Raw genomic sequence first — 14,221 nt, 5'->3', positions numbered from 1 at the left:
TTCTAATGTTTCTAGTGAGGGGTGGATTGCACATTTCTCCAGCATTTTTGATTCTGATAAAGACAATGATCCTATTCCCAATAAGTGGCCTACTCTGCCTTTGGATATATCCGTTAGTGAGGTCAAATATGGTATATCGGCTAGCAGAGGAGGGAAAGCTCAGGGCCCGGACGGGGTACCTATAGACGTTTATAAAGCTGCGCCAGATGTCTGGGGCCCCCTTTTAACCACTGTTTTTAACGTTGCCGTGTGTGCCGAGGCCCCTGTAACTTGGGGTGAATCAATCATTGTGCCAATTCATAAAAAGGGAAGTAGATCTGATGCTAAGAATTACCGCCTGATCTCTCTCCTTGACTCTTCAGTCAAGGTTATGAGTAGAGTGATGTTAGTAAGATTAGAGGAATGGGCTGAGCAGGATAGCATACTGGCTGACAGCCAGTATGGTTTTAGGAAGGGACGAGGTATGCTCGACCAGTGCATCAATCTTGATCTACTGATCGGGAAGTATACTGAAGCAAAACCCGGTTCCCTGTATCTTTGTTTTGCTGACCTGAGCAGCGCATTCGATATGGTAGATCATTCCATTTTATGGCCAACTTTGTTAAATTTGGGAGCCCCAGAAGGCATAATCTTTTTCCTCGCTAGGTTATACGAGAAATTGAAAACCAACGTACGTTTTGGAACCAGAGGAGAATGTACTCCAAAAATCTGTGTTACACGTGGAATTAGACAGGGTTGTGTTTTGGCACCTCTTTTATTTATTTTATTTATTAATGGAATTGATGATATTTTAAAAAAGGTTAATGCTGATGCTCCTCAGATCAATGGTGTTCCGGTGCCGGTGTTATTATATGCCGACGATGCTGTTTTACTTTCTCGAACACCTGTCGGATTACAACGACTAATGGATAGTTTTTCCTCTTTTATTAAAGATAGAAAACTAGTAATTAATAAGGGAAAAACGTATACCATGACCTGCGGAGCTAAAGCCAAAACGTTAAACGCCTTTTTTATAGACGGCGAAAAGGTGCAACAGGTGGATACATTTTGTTACCTAGGTATTACTTTCTCTAACGACAGGAAATGGAACAATGAATTTAATAACATCCGGAATAAAATGGCAAAAAATGCTTATGGTATTTATAGATTTGCTGCAAAAGTTGGGGATCGTCGAACCAGGGATATGCTCAAGATTTACCAAGCTAGGTGTGTGACTATTGCTCTGTATGGGGCAGGAGTATGGGGATATAGCTGTACCTACAACTTGCAGTTGGAGGAAAATATTTTTTTTAAAAAGCTTCTGTTTTTGCCCATCTCTGCCTCAACTGAATTAAGCCATCGCGAATTAGCCATTAATTATTTAACTGATTTGATATCACTTAAACCATTGATGATTTGGCGGTCTTTTTGGCTTGGCGATGAGAAGCTATTTAACAGAACTATTGTTGAGGATTGCCTACGTTTGGATAAATATCGAGATATTCCCTGGGTTAAATATGTTGTTGTCTGTTTTTCAGACATTTTTAATTTAAATATTTTAAATAATCCTAGTGCAGCAACCACGATCTCCAAATCAGAAATGAAAAGTATATTTCTAACTTATGCAGAAAGGAAACGAGCAATTATAGCCGGATCATTGTCCTCCGTAATTTTTTATAATAGATACAACCTAATGGAGGGTTTTCCGTTTTACCTAACTATGGTGACTAGGAATGCACATAAATTTGTGCTAACTAGACTAAGATTTGGGATGGCACATTGTTTAGTAGCCCATCCAAACATTAAGAAACACCCGATTGGGCCATGTAGGTGCGATAATGTATCTACACAGAGCACTGTGCACTTTCTGCTGTTCTGTAAACTGTATACATGTTTTCGTATAGTACTTTTGAAACCTCTGTTTGTTAAATACGGAACACGTACAGTTAAACATGCCATGGCTTTAGTTTTTAATCTGCAATCGGCAGATATTTGTTTTTATACCGCCACCTTTTTAAATCAGTGCATCAATTCCAGGAAAAGTATGAGTTTTTAATGTATTTTATTATTCATTCTATATATTTATGAACGACCATATGTATTACCCAATGAGCCATCAACTATAATTAATAACTGTAAGTTTTAATTGCAATGTCTTTTTAAATATGTATTGTTGTCTTTTTTTTCTTTTCTTCTCTTCTTTGTTTATGCTTTTATGGTCATTTATATGTGCCGAATAAAGCTTTATGAATTGAATTGAGAGGAGACACAAAGAGGGTGTACCCACCCTCAGGGCTAGTAGCCATTGGCTACTAACCCCCCAGACCTAAACACGCCCTTAAATTTAGTATTTAAGGGCTTCCCTGAACCTAAGAATTTAGATTCCTGAAACTACAAGAAGAAGAAGACTGCTGAGCTGAAAAACCCCTGCAGAGGAAGAACAGAAAACACCAACTGCTTTGGCCCCAGTCCTACTGGCCTGTCTCCTGCCTTCCAAAGAACCCTGCTCCACCGACGCTTTCCAAGGGACCAGCGACCTCTGAATCCTCTGAGGACTGCCCAGCTTCAAGAAAGACAAGAAACTCCCGAGGACAGCGGCACTGCTCCAAAAGAACTGCAACTTTGTTTCAAAGAGCAGATTTAAAGACCCCTGCAACTCCCCGCAAGAAGCGTGAGACTTGCAACACTGCACCCGGCGACCCCGACTCGACTGGTGGAGAACCAACACCTCAGGGAGGACCCTCCGGCGACTCCGAGACCGTGAGTAACCAAAGTTGTCCCCCCTGAGCCCCCACAGCGACGCCTGCAGAGGGAATCCCGAGGCTCCCCCTGACCGCGACTGCCTGAACTCCATTTCCCGACGGCTGGAAAAGACTCTGCACCCGCAGCCCCCAGCACCTAAAGGAACGGAACTCCTGTGCAGGAGTGACCCCCAGGAGGCCCTCTCCCTTGCCCAGGTGGTGGCTACCCCGAGGAGCCCCCCCCTTGCCTGCCTGCACCGCTGAAGAGATCCCTTGATCTCTCATTGAAATCTACAGAGAACCCGACGCTTGTTTGCACACTGCACCCAGCCGCCCCCGCGCTGCTGAGGGTGTACTTTTTGTGCTGACTTGTGTCCCCCCCGGTGCCCTACAAAACCCCCCTGGTCTGCCCTCCGAAGACGCGGGTACTTACCTGCTGGCAGACCGGAACCGGGGCACCCCCTTCTCTCCATTGAAGCCTGTGTGTTTTGGGCACCTCTTTGACCTCTGCACCTGACCGGCCCTGAGCTGCTGGTGTGGTAACTTTGGGGTTGCTCTGAACCCCCAACGGTGGGCTACCTTGGACCAAAAACTGAAACCTGTAAGTGACTTACTTACCTGTGAAACCTAACAATACTTTACCTCCCCAGGAACTGTGAAAATTGCACTAAGTGTCCACTTTTAAAACAGCTTATTGTGTTTTATGTAAAAAGTATACATGCTAATGTAATGATTTAAAGTTCCTGAAGTACTTACCTGCAATACCTTTCAAATGAGATATTACATGTAGAATTTGAACCTGTGGTTCTTAAAATAAACTAAGAAAAGATATTTTTCTATAACAAAACCTATTGGCTGGATTTGTCTCTGAGTGTGTGTTCCTCATTTATTGCCTGAGTGTATGTACAACAAATGCTTAACACTACTCCTTTGATAAGCCTACTGCTCGACCACACTACCACAAAATAGAGCATTAGTATTATCTCTTTTTGCCACTATCTTACCTCTAAGGGGAACCCTTGGACTCTGTGCATACTATTCCTTACTTTGAAATAGTGCATACAGAGCCAACTTCCTACATGGTCCTTACTGTGTAGGATTGGTTTTCCTGAAACTGAGGGAGAAGTGTCTGAAAGCTTAGGATGTGTGGTGGATTAGGCTACAATAGTCCTAACTCTACGTTAAAAATTGCCCCTAGGAAAGGTTGAACTTGAATAGGCTGGAAATGGGATTGGGAATGTTGATAATAAATCCCAGCGTTTAAAGGAGAGCCACTTTCATGCAAGTGTGTTGACACTGGTACAGTGTACTGGCTTTGATGAGCCAGTTGTCCAAGTAAGGAAACACATGGACGTTCTGTCTTTGCAGATGTGTTGTGACTACTGCTAAACATTTTGTGAACACTCAGAGTGGTAGTGACTCTGAAAGGAAGGACTTTGAACTGATGGTTTTTCTTAAATGATTAATCTTAAGTACCTTCGGTGTGTAGGGTGAATTGGTATGCAAAACTAGGCATTGTTTAGAACTAGAGCTGTCATAATGTTGCCTTGCTGAAGAAGTGGAATGACAGCCTGAGGAGTGACCATGTCAAAGTGTTCTGAGACGATGTATTTATTTAGAGGTCGGAGGCCACTATTGGTCTGAGTGACCCGTCCTTTTTGGGATTCAGGAAATATGGGGGGTATACTCCTGAGCCTTTATGTTCTGGGAGGTTGAGAGGGTGAAATGTTCCTGTGAGTGTGAGGGGGAATATTGGGAGGTGCAGTAATGAGCTCCAGACAATAGCCATGTTGGATAATGGCAAGGACCCATTGGTCCGTGGTGATGGTGTCCTATGTGGTGTGGAAAAATTGAAGTCTTGCCCTAAGTGCTGTATGATAGGGGTAAAGGTGTAGGTAGTCACTTCTTGGAAGTGGAGGAGGATCCACGTGGGGGGGGGGGTCCTCTTCACTCTCCCCTTATTATTAGACCTCCCCGTAGGAGCCTCTAGTGTAGGAAGACGGAGGTTGTTCGCTGTATGACGTGGAAGCCTCTGTAGTGGAGGATTTCTATGTCCCCGTGTACCCAGGATGACGAAAACAGCCCTTCTGTGTGGTAGGTTGGAGGGTATCTATGGCCTTGGTGCCGGTGCCCTCCTTTAGTTTTTCTAGAGTGGAACCCACCAGTGGCCTAAACAGGTGCTCTTTATCAAAAGGCATGCTGCCTGCTGGACCTCAGGTTTGAAGCCGGAGCACCGAAGCTAAGCATGCCTTCTTAGAAGGGCGCTGGTATCAATTACCCAGACTGCAGTGCTTGCTGCATCAAGGGTGCATTGGATGGAATTATTGGTGATGGTTTGAGCTTCTGAGACAATCTGTTGTCCCTGCTGTAGGAAGATGGCTCTGTATATACTATTTCAAAGTAAGAAATAGCGTACAGAGAGTCCAAGGGTTCCCCTTACAAATAAGATAGTGGCAAAAGTAGATAATTCAAATGCTCTATTTTGTGGTAGTGTGGTCGAGCAGTAGGCTTATCAGAGGGTAGTGTTAAGCATTTGTTGTACACACACAGGCAATAAATGAGGAACACACACTCAAAGACTTACTCCAGGCCAATAGGTTTTTATACTGAAAAATATCTGTTCTTAGTTTATTTTAAGAACCACAGGTTCAAGATTTACATTAAACACTTTAAATGTAAGGTACTTCACTTAGATACTTTAGGAACTGTGAATGAAAACAATATCATGTACAGTCTTTGTAAAAATGGCAATAAGCTATTTTCAAAGTTAACATTGTGCAAAAATAACAGTTCCTGGGGGAGGTAAGTAAAGGTTAGATTAGGAGGTAAGTAAAACACTTACAAGTCTTAGTCCTGGGGCATAGTCAGCCCACCGTTGGGGGTTCAAGGCAACCCCAAAGTTACCACAGAAGCAGCTCAGGGCCGGTCAGGTGCGGAGGTCAAAGAGGTGCCCAAAACACATAGGCGCCTATGGAGAACAGGGGTGCTCCGGTTCCAGTCTGCCAGCAGGTAAGTACCTGCGTCCTTGGGGGGCAGACCAGGGTGGTTTTGTATAGCCCTGGGGGGGGATGAACACAAGTAGGCACACAAAACAAACCCTCAGTGGCACAGGGGCGGCCGGGTGCAGTGTGCAAAGCAGGTGTTGGGTTTTGTATAGTGTAAGGAAATGCCTCCTTGGCATGGTTACCCCCTGACTTTTTGCCTTTGCTGATGCTATGTTTTGAATTGAAAGTGTGCTGAGGCCTGCTAACCAGGCCCCAGCACCAGTGTTCTTTCCCTAACCTGTACTTTTGATTCCACAATTGGCACACCCTGGCATCCAGGTAAGTCCCTTGTAACTGGTACCCCTGGTACCAAGGGCCCTGATGCCAGGGAAGGTCTCTAAGGGCTGCAGCATATCTTATGCCACCCTGGGGACCCCTCACTCAGCACAGACACACTGCTTACCAGCTTGTGTGTGCTGGTGAGAACAAAACGAGTAAGACGACATGGCACTCCCCTCAGGGTGCCATGCCAACCTCACACTGCCTATGCAGTATAGATAAGTCACCCCTCTAGTAGGCCTTACAGCCCTAAGGCAGGGTGCACTATACCATAGGTGAGGGCACCAGTACATGAGTACTGTGCCCCTACAGTGTCTAAGCCAAACCTTAGACATTGTAAGTGCAGGGTAGCTATAAGAGTATATGGTCTGGGAGTCTGTCAAACACGGACTCCACAGCCACATAATGGCTACACTGAAAACTGGGAAGTTTGGTATCAAACTTCTCAGCACAATAAATGCACACTGATGCCAGTGTACATTTTATTGTAAAATACACCCCAGAGGGCACCTTAGAGGTGCCCCCTGAAACCTTAACCGACTATCTGTGTAGGCTGACTAGTTCCAGCAGCCTGCCACAACCGAGACATGTTGCTGGCCCCATGGGGAGAGTGCCTTTGTCACTCTGAGGCCAGTAACAAAGCCTGCACTGGGTGGAGATGCTAACACCTCCCCCAGGCAGGAGCTGTCACACCTGGCGGGGAGCCTCAAAGGCTCACCCCTTTGTGCCAGCACCGCAGGACACTCCAGCTAGTGGAGTTGCCCGCCCCCTCCGGCCACGGCCCCCACTTTTGGCGGCAAGGCCGGAGAAAATAATGAGAATAACAGGGAGGAGTCACTGGCCAGTCAGGACAGCCCCTAAGGTGTCCTGAGCTGAAGTGACTCTAACTTTTAGAAATCCTCCATCTTGCAGATGAAGGATTCCCCAATAGGATTAGGGATGTGACCCCCCTCCCCTTGGGAGGAGGCACAAAGAGCGTGTACCCACCCTCAGGGCTAGTAGCCATTGGCTACTAACCCCCCAGACCTAAACACGCCCTTAAATTTTGTATTTAAGGGCTCCCCTGAACCTAAGAATTTAGATTCCTGAAACTACAAGGAGAAGACTGCCGAGCTGAAAAAACCCTGCAGAGGAAGAACAGAAGACACCAACTGCTTTGGCTCCAGTCCTACCGGCCTGTCTCCTGCCTTCCAAAGAACCCTGCTCCAGCGACGCTTTCCAAGTGACAAGCGACCTCTGAATCCTCTGAGGACTGCCCGACTTCAAGAAAGACAAGAAACTCCCGAGGACAGCGGCACTGCTCCAAAAGAACTGTAACTTTGTTTCAAGGAGCAGACTTAAAGACCCCTGCAACTCCCCGCAAGAAGCGTGAGACTTTTAACACTGCACCCGGCGACCCCGACTCGACTGGTGGAGAACCAACACCTCAGGGAGGACCCTCTGGCGACTCCGAGACCGTGAGTAACCAAAGTTGTCCCCCCTGAGCCCCCACAGCGACGCCTGCAGAGGGAATCCCGAGGCTCCCCCTGACCGCGACTGCCTGAACTCCATTTCCCGACGGCTGGAAAAGACTCTGCACACGCAGCCCCCAGCACCGAAAGGAATGGAACTCCTGTGCAGGAGTGACCCCCAGGAGGCCCTATCCCTTGCCCAGGTGGTGGCTACCCCGAGGAGCCCCCCCTTGCCTGCCTGCAACGCTGAAGAGATCCCTTGATCTCTCATTGATTTACATTGAAAACCCGACGCTTGTTTGCACACTGCACCCGGCCGCCCCCGCGCTGCTGAGGGTGTACTTTTTGTGCTGACTTGTGTCCCCCCCGGTGCCCTACAAAACCCCCCTGGTCTGCCCTCCGAAGACTCGGGTACTTACCTGCTGGCAGACCGGAACCGGGGCACCCCCTTCTCTCCATTGCAGCCTATGCGTTTTGGGCACCTCTTTGACCTCTGCACCTGACCGGCCCTGAGCTGCTGGTGTGGTAACTTTGGGGTTGCTCTGAACCCCCAACGGTGGGCTACCTTGGACCCAAACCTGAGACTTGTAAGTGATTTACTTACCTGACAAAACTAACAAAAACTTACCTCCCCCAGGAACTGTGAAAATTGCACCGTGTCCACTTTTAAAACAGCTTATTGTGTTTTATGTAAAAAGTATACATGCTAATGTAATGATTCAAAGTTCCTAAAGTACTTACCTGCAATACCTTTCAAATGAGATATTACATGTAGAAATTGAACCGGTGGTTCTTAAAATAAACTAAGAAAATATATTTTTCTATAACAAAACCTATTGGCCTGGATTTGTCTCTGAGTGTGTGTTCCTCATTTATTGCCTGTGTGTATGTACAACAAATGCTTAACACTACTCCTCTGATAAGCCTACTGCTCGACCACACTACCACAAAATAGAGCATTAGTATTATCTCTTTTTGCCACTATCTTACCTCTAAGGGGAACCCTTGGACTCTGTGCATACTATTCCTTACTTTGAAATAGTGCATACAGAGCCAACTTCCTACATATAGGTTTCAAGGGAGGGACCCGAGGGTCACTCGAGCGTGCAGGCAGGCACGGGGGCTTCTCGGGACAGCCACCACCTGGGCAAGGCAGAGGGTCGTCTGGGAGTCACTCCTGCGTCAAAGTTCAGTTCCTTCAGGTCCTGGGGGCTGCGGGTGCAGTGTTGGTTCCAGGCGTCGGGTCCCTTGTTACAGGTAGTCGTGGTCAGGGGGAGCCTCTGGATTCTCTCTGCACGCGTCACTGTGGGGGCTCAGGGGGGTCGTCTCTGGTTACTCACGGGCTCGCAGTCACCGGGGAGTCCTCCCTGAGGTGTAGGTTTTCTGCAGGTCGAGCCGGAGGCATTGGGTGCAGAGTGTAGAGTCTCACGCTTCCGGCAGGAAACGTGAAGTCTTTGGAAGTTGCTTCTTTGTTGCAAAGAAGTAGCTGGTTTTGAACAGGGCCGCTGTTCACGTGAGTTGGTTGGTCCTGTAGTCCAGGGCAGTCCTCTGAGGCTTCAGAGGTCGCTGGAGCAGGTTTTGGAAGTTGAAGACAGGCCGGTAGGGCTGGGGCCAAAGCAGTTGTCTTCCTCCGTCTCTGCAGGCTTGTAGGTCAGCAGTCCTTCTTCTTTCTTCAGGTTGCAGGAATCTTATTTCCTGGGATCTGGGGAGCCCCTAAATACTGGATTTAGGGGTGTGTTTAAGTCTGGGAGGGCGGTAGCCAATTCTACTGTCCTTGAGGGTGGCTACATCCTCTTTGTGCCTGCTCCCTGTGGGGAGGAGGGCACATCCCTAGTCCTATTGGGGGAATCCTCCAAACTCAAGATGGAGGATTTCTCAAGGCAGGGGACACCTCAGCTCAGGACACCTTAGGGGCTGTCCTGACTGGGGGGTGACTCCTCCTTGTTTTTCTCATTATCTCCTCCAGCCTTACCGCAAAAAGTGGGGGCAGTGGCCGGAGGGGTGGGCATCTCCACTAGCTGGGATGCCTTGGGGTGCTGTAACAAAAGGGGTGAGCCTTTGAGGCTCACCACCAGGTGTTACAGTTCCTGCAGGGGGAGGTGAGAAGCACCTCCACCCAGTACAGGCTTTGTTCCTGGCCACAGAATGACAAAGGCACTCCCCCCATGTGGCCAGCAACATGTCTGGTGTGTAGCAGGCTGGCAGAAATTGGTCATCCCACACTAGAAGTCGGGTAAGTATTCAGGGGGCATCTCTAAGATGCCCTCTGGGTATATGTTACAATACATTGCATACTGGCATCAGTGTGCCTTTATTGTGCTGATACGTTTGATACCAAACTTTCCAGTTTTTAATGTAGCCATTACGCAACTGTGGAGTTCGTTTTTGACAAACTCCTAGACCATATACTCTTATGGCTACCATGCACTTACAATGTCTAAGGTTTTGCTTAGACACTGTAGGGGCATAGTGCTCATGCACATATGCCCTCACCTGTGGTATAGTGCACCCTGCCCTAGGGCTGTAAGGCCTGCTAGAGGGGTGACTTACCTATGCCGCAGGCAGTGTGAGGTTGGCATGGCACCCTGAGGGGAGTGCCATGTCGACAGTCATTTTCTCCCCACCAGCACACACAAGCTGTGAAGCAGTGGGCATGTGCTGAGTGAGGGGTCCCTTGTGTGGCATAAGGCATGCTGCAGCCTTTAGAGACCTTCCCTGGCATCAGGGCCCTTGGTACCAGGGGTACCAGTTACAAGGGACTTACCTGAGTGCCAGAGTTGTGCCAATTGTGGAGACAAAGGTAAACTTTAGGGAAAGAACACTGGTGCTGGGGCCTGGTTAGCAGGGTCCCAGCACACTTTCAAATCATAACTTAGCATCAGCAAAGGCAAACAGTTAGGGGTAACCATGCCAAGGAGGCATTTCCTTACACCTGCTTACAGTGCTCCTCTGGAAGGTACTGTAGAATAACTCCTCCATCTCATCTCAATGGGCCCGATCATACCAGGCCAAAAGGGCTTGAGAATTGACTATGCACCAATGGTTTGCAGCCTGTTCGGCCACCCTCCTCCCTACGGCATTAATCCTCCTGTTCTCCTTTTCTGGGAGAGAAGAGCCCCCAGTGGCCTAGCTGTTAGCCTGTTTAGGGCAGTTGTTGCCACTATGAAGCTGGGTGCTGCCTGCGCCCTGACTTAAAAAAGGTCAGAAGGGGCCACCTTCTATTTCTTGTCCATCCATGGAGTGATCACCCTCGAACGTACAGGTTCCTTAAAAATATCCTCTCCATACCTAAGCATACTAGGAAGCATGTGTACCCCTATGTCTAGTGGAGAGGGTGTCGAACAAGAAACCTTGCTCAATGGGGTCTTTGTGCAGCTCTACATGGTGAAAGGCGGCTGCCCTAGCAATTATCTGCTGATAAGAGGTAGTGTCTTCTGGTGGTGAGGGACAAGCAGGGTAATTTGATGGGATGGGATCAGGGTCGTAGGCATCCCATGGGTTGGTGTTGTCAGGAGGATCCCCTAGAGCCCTGGTTTAGGACTGTGGTGACCCCTGAGTGTCGACCCCTTGTATCAGTGATTGTGGAGACTGAGGATGAAAGTGAGTGAAGGTGGGGAAGGGGTTGAGGGTGAGGAAGGAGGTGGGGGAGAAGGCCTGCGAGGTGGGCTAGTAGCCTTTTCCTTTGCCCTCTTTTTGTAAGGGACACGAATGTCCAGGGCCTCTTGAAAGGAAAGTTTCCTTTTGGGGAGCACTGGTGAGGAAGGTGTGGCAATGATCTGACCTGTGACTTCTTGGATCTGGAGATTATGTTATCTAGCCCCCATTTTCTGCAGAATCAGCTGGACTGGACAGGGGCCAGTGGAGGACTGGCCAGAGTCTTGGGCTTATGAGATTTTTGGCTCTGAGGGTTTCAGTACTCTGTGCATACTATTCCTTACTTTGAAATAGTGCATACAGAGCCAACTTCCTACAACTTTCAATAGTCTAAAGTACTTGCAACGGAAGCAGTTACATTAATTTGGTAGGACTGCTAGTGACATTTTAAGGGCACTCTTCAGAACATAAATAATTAGGCTTCAATAGTAGCTGCCTATTTTTGGGATGGAAAAGCTGTTAACAACATAAGCTATTCACTGATCATGACACAAGAAACGCATGAACTATCCTGTTAGGCAACATATTTAGCAGACTACAAATCTGACAACCTGCTGATATTTTACCATATTCAGCAATCAAACAAAAATGTGTAACTAAGTCATGCAGCAGTAATACTTACAAATATTGTATTTTCCAATAATTACAGGCCCCAGTTTGTTTAAATCCAAGTACTGTAGGCCTATGTACTGAAATACATATCCAACGACAATGTAGATTAATACAACTCCTTTGTAACTATTGGTTTATAAAGAAGCACTGGGTACGAAAGGGCCACCTCAAACGGACCTGAACATTTGCAATAAAGTCTTCCATGGGTTTTTAAAGCATTTATTATGTAACAGTAATACCGCATCAGAAGAGGTTAGCCAACAGACTATTAAAAACATAACAAATTATTTCTACCAACAGTTACAAAGGAATGTCCATAAATAATTTGATATTGTTTATACTATTTCAAAACCTGCAAATACACATCTACTTTTCTCATCTTCTGGTTATGATCAGAATCAGAGTTAATAGTTAGCCAATAATACCAGTTTTCCATGCTCCCTTTTCCTACAGGAAATGGTTCCTAGTATGGACTCAAAAGTAGTCAAGATGAGCTAGCTGCATATTTCCCCTGTGGTATTTACTGGCTCACTTACTGAGATTCACTCCATTGCGGTGGCTGCCAAATATAAGGTGCATCAGTAGGACAGATGTATGTTCTCTACTGCAACAGTAATAACATTGTGGAGTAGGGTCGTGAAAAATGAGATTGCGTTAGATGATAAGCAGCTGTTCCTTACCAACTATATTTGTGGATCATGTGCAGGAACCAGAGAGCACTGTGGTGTAATATATTCACGGGCATGAAGCAATTAATGGACCAACAATTACTAACCATATTTAGACTAACTTTGAAACAGGTGTTGTCCATTTGCAGCAGACTTTATTTTTAGCAATAAATGCTGTCAAATTAGCTCTCGCCCTCAAGAGGTATACTCAAGATTTCTACATGTTTCAAATTGTGTTGGGGAGAAATGCTGGCATACATGGTGTATGAATACCACGTGGCTGAAAGAACTAACAGAATCTGAAGACCTTAGTGCACATGGAAGAATTTCAATTATGAACTTAATGTAACAGAATTCATAGCCAGAAAACTGCACCATGTTTAGCTATACAAGTTGTGTATTTCTGTAATAAAAATAAATCCAAACCCCTTAATAAACATAATAAAAGAGAACTACCTTTAACATGATTCTCACAAAACCTAAGAGAAAAAAACAAACTTGATTTTGTTTTGAGACAAAAAGTGCAAACTACAGGTTTTACAAACCTAGGTGAGAGGCAATTGTTGAAAGAAAAAAAAAGTGAAAAGGGCAAAATATCAGGAAAAAAAAAGCTTTTGGCTCATATCCCTTTGGAAGCAGTCTGGCAAATTGAGTTAAGCCCTACTATGCTGTGTTTATCAATTCAGACATCACATTATTTTTTATATCAGTTTGGTTGTTCATAAATTCACAAAAGCAGGTTTTTTGCAGTTATTTTATTATTAAAGTATTAAACCGTGATCTAAAAAGAAAATATTTTTTTATTTTCTAAAGAAATTGTATGACAACAAGTATCAGAAAAAGATACAATGAAACACCTTTAACTCACAGTGGCAGTAAGGTATTAATTTGGTTATAGAACAGTAATCTGAAAGCAAATACAATATATTTAAAATAAGCAGAGTCCTGACCTAAGACATCTTATCAAAATGCAATGCATGTGATCTGGTTGAGCTTTGTTTTTAAGGAGTGTTAAGTCACATGAATAGTAAACTTACTCTGAATGTCAAGTCATGAGGAAGTGGAGAAGTGTTGAAATATTCAAATATGGAGTCCTGAAAATCTGGAAGTTTCACACCTGAAAAGGAACATAAAGTGTCAGATGCCTCCACGTCGAACTACTGAGCATCCAATATTTTAAAAAAAGTTAATTTCTTGGGCTCACCACTATCTGTTCTGCACTTTTCTTCAAGTTTCTTTTTCAGACTCTCCATTTCTTCGAGTAACTCCCGATTTCTTAACTCAGACTCCCTAAGTTTGCTGTTTAAAAAATAAATATGGTGAAGAACCAGGAACATCATGGAATTCAACACTACTTAGCATTAAAATTCCCCCTTTTAAAACTACTTAAATGTGGTAAGCTTTTTGCCTTAAAAAAATGTAGATCGAGAAACACAACTGGTTCTATTGTGCCCTTCAATCAATGTCACTCAGTCGTTTAATTATCCTTATTCTATTTCGACAGAATAGAAGTGATAATTGGCCATGTAATGTTGTTTTTTGGATTAATAATAAAAATATAATTTATGAAAAATTCCCCGGTGAGATGGAGCTGGCACAAGCATTTATATTTGCTATATTTAAACAACTTCACTTGGGAGAACATCCAGAGCACACCTCAAGTTGAGAAAGGGATTCTTTGATTTGCGTTTAGCAGTTTGGCTCAAGGACAGGCCACATTCCAGAAATGTTAGAGGGGTACATAGATATGACTGCTGAAAGTGCAATTCAAATAGCAGAATAAAGAACATATG

At 45.5% G+C, this 14,221-nt stretch overlaps 1 protein-coding gene across 1 annotated transcript in view; it reads right to left on the bottom strand.

Annotated features, from left to right (window-relative positions):
* The window catches only part of CDC42BPB (CDC42 binding protein kinase beta), a 903,752-nt gene that overhangs the window by 330,887 nt on the left and 558,644 nt on the right, over positions 1 to 14,221 (bottom strand). The window contains exons 20-21 of the mRNA XM_069207298.1: positions 13,633 to 13,727; positions 13,466 to 13,545 (exon numbers count right to left, since the gene is read on the bottom strand). Coding sequence (XP_069063399.1) covers positions 13,466 to 13,545; positions 13,633 to 13,727 — 175 coding nt within the window. The remainder of the gene's footprint in view (positions 1 to 13,465; positions 13,546 to 13,632; positions 13,728 to 14,221) is intronic.

Source organism: Pleurodeles waltl, chromosome 9, assembly GCF_031143425.1.
Source record: "Pleurodeles waltl isolate 20211129_DDA chromosome 9, aPleWal1.hap1.20221129, whole genome shotgun sequence".
In the NCBI taxonomy this organism is placed as follows: domain Eukaryota; kingdom Metazoa; phylum Chordata; class Amphibia; order Caudata; family Salamandridae; genus Pleurodeles; species Pleurodeles waltl.
This window is presented reverse-complemented; position numbering and strand designations above follow the sequence as displayed.